This window comes from Helicoverpa zea, chromosome 10 (assembly GCF_022581195.2).
Source record: "Helicoverpa zea isolate HzStark_Cry1AcR chromosome 10, ilHelZeax1.1, whole genome shotgun sequence".
Lineage (NCBI taxonomy): Eukaryota > Metazoa > Arthropoda > Insecta > Lepidoptera > Noctuidae > Helicoverpa > Helicoverpa zea.
Window position 1 is genome coordinate 205,886 of NC_061461.1, and position 18,867 is coordinate 224,752.

Genomic DNA, 18,867 nt, shown 5'->3' on the forward strand with positions numbered 1-18,867 from the left:
CCAGAGGTGTTCGCGCCAGTTTATTGCAAGTAACTAATTAAGAAAGTTTATACTTTAAATGAAACAAAGTGAAGCGCCTATCGATATGTTCATACTAAAATGATGCATTACAGGGAAATATAATAAACTGATGCTAAGTAACAGCCACACGGATCCATCGATAGTAAGATATATGTACTTACCATATGTGTCAAAATAAGTTCCTCTATGTTTCGGAATGCACAATAAATTATGAGTCCCGGCTTTGGTTTCATTTCCTTTAGCAGTCGTAACCGGTGGTCAGAGAGCCTTTCTTGAAAGGGTGACGACAAAAACACCTATGTATGGTCCCTATCCGTTATCTACGTCTATTTTTCAGATGAAACGGTTCAGCCATTCTTGAGTAGTGTAATTAACACGGCTTTCTTTTACATACAATATACAAGGATGAAACCATTAATGATTATTATTACTGTTTAGTGTGTGTTCCTCAATTGCAATGCCTCAGTAGCCTGGCGAATTCATTTATCTGGTTAAACGAAAACCACACTGCACCGGTTAGCGGCAAACCAAAGAATTCCTCATTAGTAAGGAAAGACGTAGGCAACCGAAGGCACGGTCCAATTAGGCGAAGTGGCACGTATCAATAGGTCGGAAGTGCACTAACTCCGTCGTACGACAACGAGCTGCATCCTGCACACACATACACACAATCATATGTTGCTACTGAAACTCCTGCCGTCAGCGGAGTAGCTTTATAATTACCTTCTCGACTTTTTATGATTCTACATGTCTTTGAGTGGCCTTTCGTCAACAATACAAATATTGTCCAGCCAGTCCTCCGGCTACCTTCATAAATGGCGAGTGGAGTGTGCGATGTGCGCAGACGCAGTGTCACTGCTCCGGCCGCTGACAGTTCACCAAAATAGTTTGATTATAAATTATATTTTGCAAATTAATACTACAGTGAACTTTGAAACAAAAATAAACGGAAAAGAAACGTGTTCAACATTGTGCTGAAAAAAATAAAGATTTTGTAGTTTTAACATCAAATACCAATGATAATAAAAAATACAACTTACCAAATTGTGTTACGAAATCCGCATAGATTACAACTGGAGGTACAAGTGCAATTACCTTATGTAGTATTAACTACAATATACTCAGACATAATATCTAGCTCTCTATAAGTTCGGTAAAAATCTATCAGTGGGATTCCCATGGCAGTATTACATAAGAGCACAAACATAAATAAGGAAGGCAGTGCGCGGGCGCAGGAGTCGAGTCTGCGGCGAGCACTCGATTGCATCTCGAGTGAGGCTTGATTGACAGCGGGCCTTGGCCTCGCGTCGGCTTTCTAATCGATCAGCAGCGGCGTCAGTGCGGGCTGCAGGCATGGGGTCGCTGGACGCGGACGGCGTGGTACGGCAGCTGGGGCAGGCGGGGCGCTTCCACTGCCGCGTGTACGCGCTGCTGGCGCTGGTGGCCGTGCAGGTGGGGCTGCTGCACACCACCTACATCTTCCTCGCAGGACGCGTGCCCTACAGGTATGTACTACATAATACTACTTCTCCAAGCGTATGCTGCGGCTAGCGATGCTATCTGATCAATGTTGATCAGTGTTTTTTTCTTCTAGCGAGGAAGTACGGGCTTAAGGACTAATCAGTGTTATCAGGGTTTAAGCATCAGCATGGTAGATTGTAAAACGAACACGTTCAAAATTGAAGAAAACGACGCTAGGTTATCCTTACGTACAATCGTAGCCTAGGTATATACCAACACCTGTATGAACATTTTACACCTTTTGTATGCCAAATTAGTCCAAGGATTCATCAGTGTTCTAAGGTGAATCAAAATTCGCGTACTTTTAAATCGCTATTTTTAGTGTAAGTACATGTTCAATAATGTCGCAATAGTCCAAATATTGATAGATGTCATGGTACAGTCACGGTGGAGTGGTGCTTGTACACAAGTATGTTTTAACGTGCTACAGCAGCAGCGGAAGGTCACGCCTCAAGATGATGGCAACTCACGCGTGCTATTGCCATGATATAATAGGAAAAAATAATGGAGCGAACAGATGCAGTTGAACCTTTAGAAGAACCTCGCGGAACACCCTAGCAGGGTACACTAAAACTAAACGTCCAATTTTTGAAGTTGTTTTTCTATTTTGGCTAATCGTTGATTGAAGCAATTACCATAAGTAGCTTCGCATTGCATTGAATGGTGAGGACCATTGCTTTCACTTCATTACCCATAGCGTTTCAGGGGCCTCAGCAGGGCCCGTATGTTAATACGGTTTGTGCTATTGTATAGACAGCAGATCATTGTGTGTTTAAAGTTACAATAGCAGTTACAATGTGTGGGGCGCATGTCGTAAGCGCCGCGGGCTGTCCAACAGGCCGCCGCTGTCGCCTTCGCCATGAGCCTGCGCGCAGCTGGCAAACAACCGCGCACTAAGCAGCGCATTGTCACTAGCAAAACTGTACAATATATCTTGCATACACCTCCAGAGGGTACACCATCAGATTGATTCGCTGTTTTATCACAGAAGTGGTAACGTCATTGAACACAGGCCCAGTCTGTGCGTGCAAGCACGATGCCTGGGTGATCCAAGATACGATTTGTAGTTTATAAGTAGTATAATTTTGTAGTAATATAAGTAGTTTCTTCTGAGCTTTACTAGTGACAGTAGGATTCTTAAAGACAATCCTCTTAAATATGTCCTTGCATATATGTAGTACATATGGACTGTAACTTGATAAACCTTTAAATTCCCGACTCTCGTTGTGACACAAGCCTCAGCTGAACTACATCGACTGTGTCATTGTGATGTACGTAGTGATGCGTGCACTATTCTATTCGACGAGCACATAAATAGCCGGCTATTGTGTGTGTACTGTACAAGGTACAATGAGTCAGAGTCCGGCAGGTCAATATCCAGCTAAACTGAGTTTAATGCTCACTAGTTAACTACCGGCTAAAGTTAATCGCATCACACACTACCTCGACAAAACTAGCTCATATTATTGCTAAAATTATACCTTTACATAGGCACGGTATACATAAATGGCAGGTTCCATACAATAACATCAATGTAAAGACTTGGCTATCCCCACTTATATTCGCTATATCAACCAATCAGTCCGCGACGGACACAATTTTGCTGTGACAAATAAGTCAGGCGCTCTAATACAGAGACCGTGCACCGATTACAATTTTATTGAGACCAAGCGTGTACTTTATCAATCATTTGTTCTAGAAATATAAGAGTAAGCGACGACAATGATTTGAATGATATTAAGTGTATTATTTGTATGCCCCAAATAAGAAGTTGACAGGAATATTCCTATTATGTACTTTACGTAACGTAAGAAATGTGAATGGCGATTGTAGTGCACACAGCGGACCGGCCGGCTATCAGCCGGTGAATGACAAATAGGTTCATTTGTTAGAACATTCCGGTGCTCACGTGGCTATTATACGATTGCAACAAATTAATTATCAGTTAGCAGCAGTGTGTCGCAAGTGGATTCCTCCACGTCTGCTCTCGCGGTCGGCTCGGAACCGATGGCGCCCCCAACACGGTCATTAAGTTAGTCTCGCGACACGCGCTACAATGTGCCTAGCCGACTGATTGTAATGTACGTAATTACGTGCCAGTCATTAGTGGCCCAGGGTCTAACGAGCTGGTATAGGAATACGTTGCTCGTAATGACATAGTACTGCAGCAAGGCGGTCGCACACTCGGTCTGCGTTCATGAATTGACACTTCAGTAAACAGATGTCGCTGGAAGGTTGTTCTACAAGAATCTTAACACAATAAGTTACCCAACTGTTACACGCCTATACTTACTAATACTAATTACTTACTTACTTAATTACCTAATTGTGTGATATTCAAAGGTAATACATGGACATTTGGAGAAGTCGAAGTGCGATTCTTGTAGGTCACTAATCTAAAACTGCAACTTTGTAGGTTTGAGTTATTACGATACAACCTGAAGTTCTTCATGAGATGGTAAATATTAGGGGTAAATGCACATATCATTGGTGTGTTTTTCTGATTTTGAAGAGGCAAATACTTCGGTCTACATAATTGTGTTGTTTTCTCAATGAAGAGTTAATAGAAATGTTTGTTTTGTTACTATAAAACAATAAAGAACCAAAAAAAAAAAAAATTGTAACCATGATAATCTCAAGCAAAAACAAGGACTCCATTGTTGGAGATGACCTCGCGATAGTTAGCCCATTATAAAATATACCGAGACCGCAAATTGAGAGGATCAACTTTTGAACCTATAGAATAAAAACTTGCGGAAAATACGCGCCGAAAATAACGCCACAGTGCGACATCTGCGGAAGGCTTCAGCATGTAAATAAACAGTGCGAGGGCAGGCGCCGGCGCAGGCTGCGCGGTAGTCTCACGCGCACTGTCACACGACGAGCGGCGCGCGCGCACGCCACCACTGCATCACTAGCCGCGATATATTTCACGCACATCACATTACTGGTGACTTATGAATTTGAAAAGTTCTGGGAGATTTTGAAAGTACTGGGTTTATTGCCGTGAGTGATGTCGAAAGTAGAGGCGATGGAGAAGGAGGTGTTCGCGGGCAGCGGCGGCGTGGACACGGAGCGGCTGATGCGCGAGCTGGGGCAGGCGCGCCGCTTTCACCTCGCCAGCTACGCGCTGCTGGCAGTGGCGGTGTTCGTGGCCGCGCTTTACGCCACCAACTACGTGTTCCTGGCTGCCGACGTGCCCTACAGGTATACTTGCCTACATACTATCTACATGTCCCCAGAATCATCACTGTCCACGTGACGTCGTCGTGAAGAAACAAATTTTTATATTCCGAAATACAACCTTGCGGATTTTTATTGCGTGAGGATGATAATATTTTCGGTATTCATTTGGTCTTGAATTAATCAAGAGATAGCATTGATCTTTAAAACCGTTAGTTTTATTATTTTAGAACCTAACTAAATTATTTAATTGGAAGTTCAAACTGTATTATAATTAATACGAAATTGCAACACACTATGAACTTTAAAAAAAGAAGAATGGCATAACTTCATGTGTATCTATTTGGAAATGCATGAAATAAATTAAGGACTGAATTTAGTCAAGTGTAATAAGCCCGTTAGTCACAAATGATTAAAAAAAAATATCGAAGTTATAATTATAATACTACATAATTAAGCGTTAGCTTCACGGATCCAAAACCAATCCTCCTGCATAATATGGAGTATAAAGAACGAATTTGCTTTATTTTTTTGTAACTTTAATTGGTGAAGGTACATAATAGAGAATATATATATCTATCTATCACTGTTGAAAAGGCTATCTAAATAGCGAATAATTATTTAGTATGATTTCAATTCGAGTAATCATTGAATGTACGCGAAGTACTAGTGCCTACGCGCTACGCCCTCGCTACGACGCGTAGCACCTAACCCCGTGCAATATGTGATTACGAGCTAATGCCTGGATTCTATAAAAAGCAAAGATGAAAATATGTCTAATGATCATCCTCTTGATATTTTTACACACCATGTTGCATTTTACGTCATTTTTAAATAACGGGTAAAATCTGAACTTGTTATTTTTCCTTATTTCACAAAGTACTTTCGAAAGCAGATTTCTAAAAGCGTGATGACGTGTGTATCGTGCGCACATCTAATGTTTACATTGAAGGGACAAGGTACCGTTATACAGAACTGATGATGTTACTTGCGTCGGCCCTCAGCGTGCGCAACCTAACAGGAAAACTGCTCCAAGTTATTGGGGATTCACATACTTACAATATCCATTTCAAATCTTAATTGAAACCACAACTTTTTGTATATTGCTTATTTATTTATGAGACAGGTTTTACATGTTTTTATTTAATTTTTTTATTAAGCTACTCGCGTTCAATCAAACGCCGGTAATCCCCATCTTCATTATTTGCTAGACATTCACAAAAACATAGAATGTAACATTAGCGTTTGTGGTGAGATGATGTCGTGTTTATATACTAACACAAGTTAATGGTGCGATATGCTTCATACTCTGGTGAGATAATTTGTATGTATGTACTGAGTTTCACGAGTAGTTACAGTTAACAAAGTGGTTATTGTCATATAACTTCATTAGTTAATCATCACTCGTGTTCCATTTAACTATCAGCAGACATGTCCAGGGCGCGCTTAAGATATTCATCTGCGTTGACCCGTGCTAAGCGGAAGTATAATGAAAGTTAGCAATTTCGACCCTATTACTAATGATATTACGATGAGAATCGCAAACTGATCAGGTTGTCTGGTTGGCCTCTTCCTCGCACGAGTCGGCACTTCCTTCCGCGAGATCGCGCAGAACTACCGACACAATGCGATACTCTGTGATGCGTAAATCAGCGACTTGTCACCTCACAAACACGTTGTAGCTGACACTGGACAAATTCAGACAAGACAGTGTGTCATACGACAACGAGCAACTCTTGAACATTATACCTCATTCAATAAGCTTATGGTTATTGCTTCTGTTGTTTAATGGCGACCAACGCTGACTTATTTTTATTACTAATTAAAAGTAATTAAAATAACTTATTTATGACTTGGATAATTATATAACTGTTACATGTCAATATCCTTTATAAGATCGATGGGTTCGACCTCTGCATAAATCACTAGAGTCCTAGCTCGCGTCTCTTTGCAGAATATAAATAACGATGATTTATTGAAATGCTTTTGTTTCACTTTTTGTCGAGTTTATCAGCTTTGAGAAAAACCCCAAAGAGCACACATTGTTGTCACTAGTGTTTTAGCAACAAATTGTAAAACCGCAGAGTACATCACAACATGTATTCGATGTAATCATTGGATCAACAAGCTGCTGCCACCGGCCAATAATATTTGTATTGCTTTATAATATTGATATAGACAAGTAACTTAGAGGACACCTAGGTCCGGGAACAAATTGTATTTTTTGCGTGTTTATTTGTACCCGAAATTCTCCAAAACTGCAGAACCTATTTCAAAATTCATTCAATGTCGGGAAGCTACAATACTCCTAAGTCACGTAGTCTTATAATTTCAATTATTTTCTCCGGGTAAAACTGAGAGAAACAGCCTAGCATGTCATTAGGTACCTGTCTAACTAGTCGTCCTATGTATAGTATGCACTACTTATTTTACAAACAAGACATTGTAGAAATCGCGACTATACAATCTACCGTAATTAAATAATTGTTTAACTTAATCGAGATAGATTAATTTACACGGTTCGTTAGTGTTAAAACAAAACGTTGAGAGGTATCATTAAGCGTCCTATTAGTGCCTAGATATTATCTAGTTTAATGATATGCTGAGTGTCCGTGCATCCGGTGCGTCAATACAGTCTTCTGGGAACATCGTCAGATCTTGGAATATATTTCATTATTGTTTTATTATTTTTGAAGAATCCAAAGAATTTATTTAATTTAGTATTACGCCTTTCTCAAATTAGTCATGGCAGTTGTTGCCGAAACGAATGCATTTGTTTCACTCGCGTGCCACGCTAATTACATGAGCATAACGGAAACTACTGATGGCTACGATTCCTTGGGCTCCAAGTAAGTAGCTAGTAGTGGAGTGTTTGTAGAGAAAGTCAATAGTTGTGAGGCGCAATGTTTACAAACAGACGCACATTGTACTCGGCCGTATGTAAACGAGTTTATCTGTCGTGTCCGCTGTATTGTAATGCTTTAGTTTAACGGCTATTTGTAGTTAATGTTCTTTACATGCCGTACGATGCTGTTGTTGATAAGTTAACTCTGTGTACACTTTGTGAAAGTTTTTGAATTTCTTGCTTTATTGGTCTAGTGGCCGTCCCATCATGTTTGCTTAGCTCAAAGATTTGTGCACTATCTTGTACTTCCCGCGAAGCTAACTGATCTCTTTGTTCTATTGTCCTAGTGCTACCTTAGCATGACTGCTGAATAGAAATGGCAAAGCTTCATAGGCACTTGACGACCTTGCACTAATACCTTGGAGGCAGGTGGTTTATAACCACTAGACCACCCTGACTGGGCTTACTGCGACGTAATAACAATAAACTAGTTTTCGTATTTTGAAATGTTTATGTTTTTTTTTTTTTTAAATAGGATTACTTATGTAAAAATGTTAGAAAATGATAAATACAAAAAAAAATAAGTGAACACCTGTTCTCACTTAGCTATCAGATCAGTAGGTATTTGACCTTTGACATCCCGGACGTAAACTTTATTGACATTTTCGATTTCGATTTTCGATCAAGTAGATCAAACGAGTGTAACATCTGGTGCATCAGTCCGAGTGGTGAGAGTATCAGACATTATCGCTATTAGAACATCCGATCACCATTAGTAAGACACAACACAAATACTGCACAGAGCACGGTGCACGGTGCACCTACCGACTCAAACTTTGTATTTTTACACTACCTCAGTCAATGATTCTGATTCAAAGGTTCGTCATTAAGTTGAGGCGAATTATTTATTCAGGTGATATATATTGCGTGATATTTTATTAACATTATAACTATACTGTGAGCACACCTGTGAGTACAACAGTACTGCATACACATACACATTTATTTGCCATCAATTTTTAAACTACAGCAAAATTACTTCATAAGACTCAATAATTAACCGAGGTAACGCGGCAAATATTTTTAAGGTTTTTTTCTACCATAAAAGTACCGTCACGCATCAAACTACTGTATAATATAATAGTTAAAATTACAGTTTCTACTGATCATCTCCAGTTGGCGTCATTCGTGACTGTTTGTTTGTAGTGTGTTATTTCCCATATAATACGCTATCCTTTACAGCATGGCCAATTTAACATGTCTTGTTGACAACTTAACTGCTCGTTTATGTTCTAAAAATATAACAGGCGAGCTTGTTTTGTTTTAGATGTTTTCAGAGTAGGTATATTTTTACCAGTTTCACTGTTTGATGAGTATGTACACTTTTCCTCATTAATTATAATACATGAATTACCCATTTTGCGCCTGTGTACATAGAAAAGCAATTGTCACCATTATTAGTAGTTAGGTGTAGTACCTACATAGAAAGAAGAAAAACGCCGACAGAAGAGTAATATTAATTAATTATCAACCTTGGTGCATGTAGATATTTTAATGAATTATTAAAAATGAAAATAAAAATCTTTAGCATTCTTCGGCGACACACGAAACAACAACAGATGAAGCCTTGTTAGATAGACAGGATTGTATACCGTTTAAATGAAGCAAGAGTTTGTTCTTGAACTAGAAGCGCGCTGTACTACATTATATCGTAGTATAGAATTAGTAAGCTTGTTATACATGGAGTAGATATTGTTGAATGAGGCGGTAAGGAGTCGTTCCGCGGATGCGCTTCGTTAGCGGCGCTTGACCCGTCCCGTACGCGCTCATTACCGCATACGTGCCCACGCGCATCTTTCACAACGACAATCTTCTCATTATTACCGTCTTCGGTTAGTTTTCTAGTAAAATTATCGTTTTGGGAACAGAACTATAATCATAAATAAGTACACACATTTAGGAAGATGACAACAAAGGTCTTCGTGGTCTACCATTCTCATTTGCTGCCACTTGTTTTTATTCATGTTTTAGGTTTTTTTTTCTCTTAGAACTAGTAACATGTCATGAAGTCATCCTACAAAAACATTAAATATAATACATATGCTAGTCATATACTAGATTATCCAACGTTTGCCTCGGATGGGTGCACACGTGCGCCGGGTCAAGTTCAAGCGAGCTCATTTGCCAAAATAATGGCTTTCGGAAATTGAACTAAGTATGCTGTACTGCTGATGATAGACTAGCTCAAACGTTTCTCGCAAAAACTAGTCAAAACTACAATGTACAATGTAGCGAGCGTTTTTGTTCATCGTTCGGGTATTCACGAAGAGTCTTTGCACATTAGCGTTGATTGTCACTCATTGTGTATATGTTTGTGTTCGTTTATTTGCTTAATGTAAAAAAGTGGTTCGTTTGAGATCCGGTACGTAATGCTGGTGGTCTCCAGCAACAGGTTTGTGTAGTTGCTGCAACAGTTGCTGCAGGTCCAACGTGACGCGACCGTGACTTACTTGTACACAATGTGTTCAATAGCCTGCCACTCGTATTGACGAAACGTAATGTAACTTATTACCATTTTCTAAAATGCCCAGAAAATTTTATTTAAAGTAAGTACTGAGAATATTTAAATTTTTAGGACGTCTTGTTTTTGCAACTACCACGAAGCTTATTGTTAAATAATAAACGTAACAAAAGTTATAGTAAGTAGGTAATTTGTCATTGGGATGGTCACTGAAGTATGTAGGTACAAATACGTAAATACGTAAAATACGTAGGGAGCTTAAGGCTTCTTTTAACTATTTATTGAAAAATATTTTGTGTTCATACTGAAACAACTTTTGTAATCGTAAAAACGCTCTAGTTTTTGCGACTGTAGTCTAGAGACAGCCGGCAACAGTCACTTTACTTAATTGATCAATAAGCAATAAAACTAATTTTCCTCAAGTTAATCGAGGCCTATGCTTAGTTACCGCGCTAGTCTAACTTTTTATGGGGATATTACGTTGATTATAGTCATAATTCTTGATTTATTTCATCGTTATCCTGCGTTAATAATAGTACAAGAGGAATTGTGGTTGCGCACACGAGGATTATCAACAGTCAGTTATCGCACACGGGAACATGTGCCGGGGTTACACTTGTACGTATGTTATCTTCTACTTCATCATTAAGTATCAAAATATGTATGAGACTAGCATTGTGCCTGAGGATCCTTGTAATCACGTTATCACGATGACAATAATGACTGTCTGTCCATCTGGTGCGAGCTATATACGGACATTGTGACGTCACACATACCGAGCAACAATAGCTCATTATTTGACAGTTTGGTGGCACAGCTGCTGATTGCAATATAAATGTGCTCAAGCGCATAATGCCTCTAGGAGTTGACGCCGAGTGAATCTTGTTCACCGTGTTCGGAAGGCTAACAGCCCTAATAGGGAAAAGTTCCATTGCATGTCAAATAGATGAAGTTATTATATGGCAATATACAAAACAGTTAAGAAACGCTGAATTAGTAAAAGTGCCAGACATAAACGTGAACATTGAAACCACAGTTAATAAATCAAGAAAGGTCAACGTATGATATGAGGTATCAACGTGAAAATAGATGCGGCGTGCTGGGAGCATAATCATTAATCATAAGTCAATAAATTATTCTAAGAATGGACATTATCTAACCGCTATTACTGGAGTAAATGGCAGTGGTATCTTGGACTGTAAATAGCCGAAGGGCGCCGGGGGCAGCCGGAGGCAGTGGGAAGTAGCGTCAGGACATCGACTGCACTGTGACGGGCGTCAGGCAGGTCACACGGGAGCTACCACGCTACTGATAGTGGCGATACGTCACGCGATGCAGCGCCACCGCAGTAACTTCAAACGTAATTTATACTTAGAATGATTCCCACAGTTGCAAGAGTTACATACATGTTTTGGTACAAATCTAAGAGTTACAAATCATATTGTAATACCAGCATTTTCAGCGAATTAGTTTGACCTGTTTCTCGGCTGAAGACCTGCATAGTATTCGCATGTAGCCGCCAGAGTTTATGTAAATTCTGCGTAGATGTTTATTTACGACGGGTCCTTGTGTTACCGAAATGTCTTGCTAATCATATAACCTTGCGATAAAGACTGTCCTCATAATAAAACTCCATATAAGGAAGTCTATCAAAGCTCATGTAAAGATTTAGAAGAGATATTAGACGTTAGGCGATAGGAAGCTTTCCTGGCAAGTTTTCCGCGAGAGCCGACCTGAATACCAAGTGACACTGGTGTGAGGTCGCCGACTGACCACGTGTCACGCCTCATTACTAGTTCACTACCTCATAGGTTGATAGATGGCACTATTACTTGTCTATATTATTATGGTATTGCAGTATTGCCCAAAAATGTAACTCTCTTATCGTCGTCGATATAGAATAAGAAGAGTAGATTTAGTAAGAAGTTTGAATGCCCTGCCTTTATTAACGATGCATGTTTTGATATAAAAGTATTTTGGGATTTGTTCATTAGGAGTTGATGAATTGATTTTATTGTGTTGAGCAAACATGATCAAAATGTCGAATAATTAGCGGCGGTTGTCGATTAATGAAACAATTTTTGATACTAAATGATGTATCATGTTAGCTCTTGTGGTTTATTATACGGATATTTAACACCGCCCTTAAGTTTTATAAGACCATAGATTTATGAAGTATCGACAATTTTATAAGCCGAAGTTGTTACCTGTTGTTATACCCACCGTATGACATAGGACTTCAAACAAAGTACCATTATAGTTAACAACATCATACTAAGCACATATTATGTATTTACCAGACTGGTACATCGCAATAGCATGTGCTTGTGAATATAATAATATCGAGCTGTGTCTGTCCGTCTGTCTGAGGCTGTCAGAATCCATTGTTCCGGTGAGAATTTACCGGGAGCACATTGTAGAGCAAAGCAATATAACACAATGTATGTGTTACTATACATATTGATATTTATGATTCAATTGGTTACTATAATCCTTCTATTATAATTCATTCTTTATGATCACTGACCGGGTAAGTATCGTAATTTGTGTGGGATGAGGTGAATTTATAAAATTCGAGCCCAATATTGATGTTTCGCAGATTGGTCCTTCACCTTAACGTTTTGGGATGTTATAATGGCATCGCTACTGAATTAATTAACTTATTTGAATAATTGAATACTGATGAGTTTATTGCGGCGCGCGCTCGCCTATCACTGCGCATCATTTGTTTGTGATTTGTTATAGTTTTTAAATCTATTAGATCCAATCCTTCAGTCGATTTCTGTGCCAGAATTAAAAAATGCTATTTGCATATATTTTATTTAATAAGTCAAACTAGGCCATCACCTAGTTGAAATACATTTTCGATTAAAAAAAAAATATATATATATAAGTACCACGACTAGGTACTGGCTGCAAATATTAGATTTTGTTAAGAAAAGTTGTAGTTTACTTATTGTCCGAGCCAGTTTGTAAACACACCAAGTCAAACAAGCACCAATCAATATTTAGTTAATGTCTGCAGTTGATTTAGCACCGGAGTGTCAGGAACCTACTTGTAGCAGACAAACATTGTGGCAGGCTCCCATCTCTGCAGCATCGCAAACAGTTGAACATCAACTACATATTGCATTACAACACACATGATGCTGCAAAGACACGAGCCACACGAGCTTTTCTTGCAAGAAGATCGCATTTTGACCTGTTCTAAATATCTTAAACAGCTGTGTAACATGTACTGTTTGTCCTAAGATGCGTGGTGCCAGAGTGCGAGTCAGCGAACAGCACGGACTACAGCCCGGCGTGGCTGGAGGGCGCGCTGCCGCCGGGCGGCGTGGAGGCGCGCTGCTCCCGGCGCGCGCCGCGGGACCCGCAGCTGCCGTGCCAGCACGGCACCAGCTTCGGCGAGGAGTTGCTGCCCTGCGACCGCTGGCTCTACCAGTCCAACAACACTATTGTCACTGAGGTACGTCATTTAGCGTGCTTCAAACTGTGCATACCTACTCAAGAGACACTGGCCATGGAAATTAGATGATAACAAAACTCATAACTGTTTTCGGCTTTGAGAATGACAATGTTTCTAAATTATGTTAATGCTATAGGTACATAAGCAGAATATTATATTATTTTGATTCTGATTGTGTTAAGGATAACTTCCTCACTGTCAGACGAACCATTAGTCAAACGTGATTTGAAATTAATAATTACATTCATGTGCTAATGTAATGACCATTTAAAGTCAATAGAAGAAACATTAGAGAGGAAAAATAAAAGACCCTAGCTAATTGAAATTCAGCAGTTGCCTGAACTTACCGAAATGCACGAACATGTTGAAACACATTTAGCACGGATGACCTCTTACAAGTACGAACACTATTTTTGAATGAGGTACTGTTCGCCAAATGTCAGTTGAGGTGCAAAAAATTAAGGACGGTAGTGTACTCCTGCTAACAATCTCATGACACTCAAACAGTGATGCAGTTGAGCATGCGTGAAATGTAGAGGATAGGTGGGCGTGAGGCATGCACGATAACAACGAAAGCGAAAGGGACCTACATCCATTGATATTGAACTATCGAACGGCCTTAACTTTACACTTGCATAATTGCACTCCACAAGAATATGCAGAAGATCAATCTTGTAATTAACTGATAATTAAAATAATGTTACCAAAAACAGAGACCACTGTTGCGACATATCAAGCGATTAAGGATATTCATGACCTAAAGATAAATACGGTCACACTTAATAGCAAGATAATTCTATCTGGAAAGGGTTCCAATTATGAATGAATTTTGTAGAGAATTTTAATCCATAAGAGGCAACGTAAGAAATGTCAGTGAGGCTTCTGATACGAGCGAGTCGCGTGCGCAGGTATCGATCTAATAAGATCGAGTAACCAACACAATGCTGTTGTCAACAATGACATTTTTCTAATAATGCATTATGTGTGTTATTACTCAAACTAGTTTAAGAATAAATATTTCAGGTAATTACTGACGAGGTAATTAAGCTTAACAAAGATAACGAAAACATAAAGTTTGAACTTTAAACATTATGTTATGTTGTATGTTCTATGGCAGACGGATTGCGCGTTGCTTAACTCAATTTTTTACCCGATTGTTTTCAATGGTATTACAAAAACTGCAAGCCGCGGACCTAGTCATGGGCAACAAAATATTTATTGTCTCATTAAGTAGTATAAGTAGTGCGTTCAAGTATTGGCATTGCAAAGTGGGTCAGCAGTGATATGCTCTCGCGAGGTCGAACACTTCAGCTCAAAACTATTACTTTTAAGGACCAGCACTGTTCAGAAATATTTGCTACGACCTTCGGCTGTTCGAGACTTAAGTAGACCTCATGTTTTAGAGGGCCTCTTGTGATTCTCTCAGCACATTATATGAATTAGCTGTCACACTTATTATTTCTTCTTTACACACTGTATTTCATAAAAGTGATATGCTCCGAATGAATCGTAACACAGCGTGACTCCAATTGTTGATCTATCAAAGCTTTGCGTCTGGTGATTTGTCTCGGTGAACAATATGTAGATTGTCCGCGGTGCGTTGGTCACGGCTATTGATGATGTCTGCGGCGGGCAGGTCTGATCGCGCTCTGATAATGCAGCGATTAGGCGCGTCACGGGTGAGCGCTCGGCCTCGCCACCGTCGCGCCTCGCCTCACAACCTCTGTGCCAGATGATGCTGCAGATATCAGTATTAATATCATATTTTATCTTATTAGCGTGCTGTAGTAGGTAGTTCTTTATCCTAAAACGACACTAGTCATTTACATAATTTGCCACGACTGTTACAAAACAGCGTGAAATCCTAGTTTTGCATCCTCAGAAGTTTTGTTTAGGTATGTGTCTCACACATTACTGTTATTAATTTCAGTTCAACTTGGCATGTCAAGAATGGAAGCGCACTCTGGTGGGCACGGTGCACAACATAGGCATGCTGGTCTCTCTGCCCATACTCGGATACATCTCCGACCGGTAAGCCTATATTCATTCACCATTGATGTTTTACAGAACCTGCTACTAAGTAACGGGGAGCCAATGGAATCATTTCGTATTGTTTTATATTCTATTTTCATACTGAAATTGCAGTTGGGGCAGAAAGCGCGCGCTGATCCTGAGCTGCACGCTGGTGGGCGCCATCGGCTCGCTGAAGGCGTTCTCCATCTCCTACGAGATGTACATCACCATCGAGTTCCTGGAGACCATCGCCGGAGCCAGCGCCTTCCCCGCCGCCTACATCATGAGTAAGGAACAATACAATTACCAAACGATCTTCTCGAAATAGTTTTCAGTAGATTTTAACAAATGATTGTATTGTTTCCAGCAATCGAGCTACTTGGCCAGGATAAACGAGTACTAACCACAGCTTTTCTAGGCATCATGCTTGTACTAGGAGGACTGAGCTTTGCTCTCCTGGCGAAGGCCTTCCAGTACTGGCGCACCTTCATCATCGTAGTATATCCGCCTTCTCTGCTGTTCTTGTTGTACATATACTTGCTGCCTGAGAGTATCAGGTGGTTATTGTCAAAAGGGAGAAAGGAAGAAGCTGTAGAGATTATATTGAAGGCTGCAAAAATTAATAAAGTGACACTGTCAGACGAGACGATGAAACAGTTAACAGAAGAGAAGGTAAAGCCGGTGGAGGAGAAGAAAGACGAGAAGGCGGAGGAAGGGCTGTGGATGCAGGTGTTCCACTCGCCCATCATCATGACGCGGCTGGCCATCTGCTCGTGGTGGTGGATAACGTGCACGTTCGTGTTCTACGGCCTGGCCATCAACTCGGTGTCGCTGGCGGGAGACAAGTACACCAACTACATGCTGGTGGTGAGCGTGGAGGTGATCGCTGTGGTCACCAACGCGCTGGTGCTGGACCGCATCGGTCGCAAGCGCACGCTGCTGTGCGCGTACACCGTGTGCGGGCTCGCCTGCGTCGCAATTCCTTTCGTGCCTAAAAGTGAGTATTGTGCATGGATACTTCATATAGAGACATTCTAGATAATTTTACATGCTTACGATCAATTCGGTCGTACTGGGGCAAACTTTTACAAAAAAGCTAACTAAATACCCTTTTAATACTCGGGTTCAGATATAAACTCTTGCTCAGATATTTAATAAATTGATTAACTTGCAGATTTGTCATGGCTGGCGACGCTGCTGTACCTGGTGGGCAAGGTGGCGATTACGCAGGCGTTCAGCGGCATCTACATGTACACGTCGGAGCTGTTCCCGACGCACGCGCGGCACAGCCTGCTCGGCTTCTGCTCCATGGTGGGCAGGATCGGCTCCATCGTCGCGCCGCAGATGCCTCTGCTGGTCAGTCAATGTCAAAGTTAAATAGGCTTTTGCAGGCTACTATCAAACGTTACACTAGTTGCACCAAAAAGTTGGTCTTATGGAGAAAAGCCGACAAGAATCTCCATAAGTCAAGACTCTTATCCAACTGCAATTTTTACTAACTTCTGAAGCATCAAACCTACATGGATAAACATCTAAAGCAAGATATTTTCAAACCACATCTGTAGCTGTACCTGCATTGCTTTTATTACAACTAGGCATACCTACTTAATTGTATATGCCATGTATAAATCTGTTGTAATTACTGTAGTTATCTACAAATGACAGCGCCTGTAATGTTGTATTCCATTGTGTGACCACTTCATATAACATAGTATCAGATCACACGAGGCGATGTGAGCCGTGATGTCAGCTCATTCTCTCACTATTCTCTCAACAAATAGATTAAATCAATAATAAATAATGTAGTACAGTATTAAATCAATAATAATGTGTAGCGTAGTAGAAGAGTTTCTGGTTGTCTATTGTTTGGCAATAATTGATAAACGTTAATGAAACTCATGAAACGTACCAGTTCGAAGATACAAACAAATTATTAAACGATGCTTAGCTCTTCTTATCCGTATATCTAATAACATGAAGTGTTTAATTTCCAGGCTATTTACGTGGAGTGGCTGCCATCAGTGCTGTTCGGTTCGACGGCGCTGGTCGCCGGCGCGCTGATGCTGACCACGCCGGAGACGCTGAACACGCGACTCCCGGACACCATCCGCGAGGCCGAGCAGATCTCGCGCCAGGACCCCGCACCCGTCACCGAAGTGCAGATGACTACGAGGCCTTGACCAATACCAACTTAATATAAAACTATCAACGTGTAATTTTAAGGAGACGTATTTATATGCTTCGGTTTCACTCGTGTCTTCCAATTATGTGTAAATAATGGTGCCACATAGATATTATATCTTTAGTAAAGTGTTAGATGCTAATATTAAGGTAAAGGCACCCGGAGTGGAAGCAGCAAGAGGAAATAGATCAGACTTTAATACTACTTCTGGATTACGCCTTGAGCAGGGGAACGGAGCTGTAGATACACCTATGGTGTTATCTCATGATGTTCTGCTGTTCGATAGCCATTACGTACAAACTTAATGTCGTCGGTATTTATAATATAGGTAACGTATTTCTAAGTGATGTAGTAGGTTAAGACAAATAGTAAAGCTATCAATGTGATAATTTTATACATCTTGTACTGTTGAAACATTTTCGTAGCCGTGATACTTAGTACACATATACTCCCGACAGATGTCACCGCTGCGATGCATTTAATTACAATGAAATACTTTGTGCTTACCTTAAGTTCCTCAATATTATTTACATAGTTGTTAATTTTGTACACTTGCCGTTACCATAGCAACTAATCAGTGCACAAGACTGCAGTAGCAGTCAGTATACGTTATCCGTCATGATGTAATGAGTAGAGGGTCCAAAACTATTTTTGTAAGATTTATTGTTACCATATACCTAGTTCAGAAATACAATGTAGACGTTGACATTATAATGTATAAGTTCAAAAGTACCAGGGTACTAAGTGTATGTCAACGTGTTGTGTAGACATAAGATTTATTTATTGTGTTACACGAGTACTAGATTTTAGTTAAGTCAATAGTACCCTTTGTAATATAATTCTTTTGTAAATAAGTAAATGAAAAATAAGAAATTAAATCGTGTTTCTTTATTTTTACGATACCTACTTCAAAAGCTGTGACGTTTTGCTAAAACCATCGGCTGCCCCACAGGAGACAGGCTGTCATTAAATCATTTGTTAACGTCAAGATCACGTTTTCATGTTAAACTAGTCGTAAAAATATCTTGGCCTGAGACCACTAGCCAACGAGACACATTAGAGAGACATTACTTATTCCTTAATTTAGAATTAAATGCAGATTATGCTATTAGCCC

The 18,867-nt window shown here is 40.1% G+C and overlaps 1 protein-coding gene across 1 annotated transcript; it reads left to right on the forward strand.

The window, feature by feature from the left end:
* Positions 1–4,388: 4,388 nt before the first annotated feature.
* On the forward strand, positions 4,389–18,630 carry LOC124634039 (organic cation transporter protein-like). Its single transcript, XM_047169440.1, has 7 exons — positions 4,389–4,749; positions 13,344–13,557; positions 15,488–15,588; positions 15,703–15,857; positions 15,938–16,567; positions 16,745–16,926; positions 17,565–18,630. The coding sequence occupies exons 1-7, from the start codon at positions 4,556–4,558 to the stop codon at positions 17,748–17,750; spliced, it is 1,662 nt and encodes a 553-aa protein (XP_047025396.1). The 5' UTR covers positions 4,389–4,555; the 3' UTR covers positions 17,751–18,630.
* Positions 18,631–18,867: the final 237 nt, after the last annotated feature.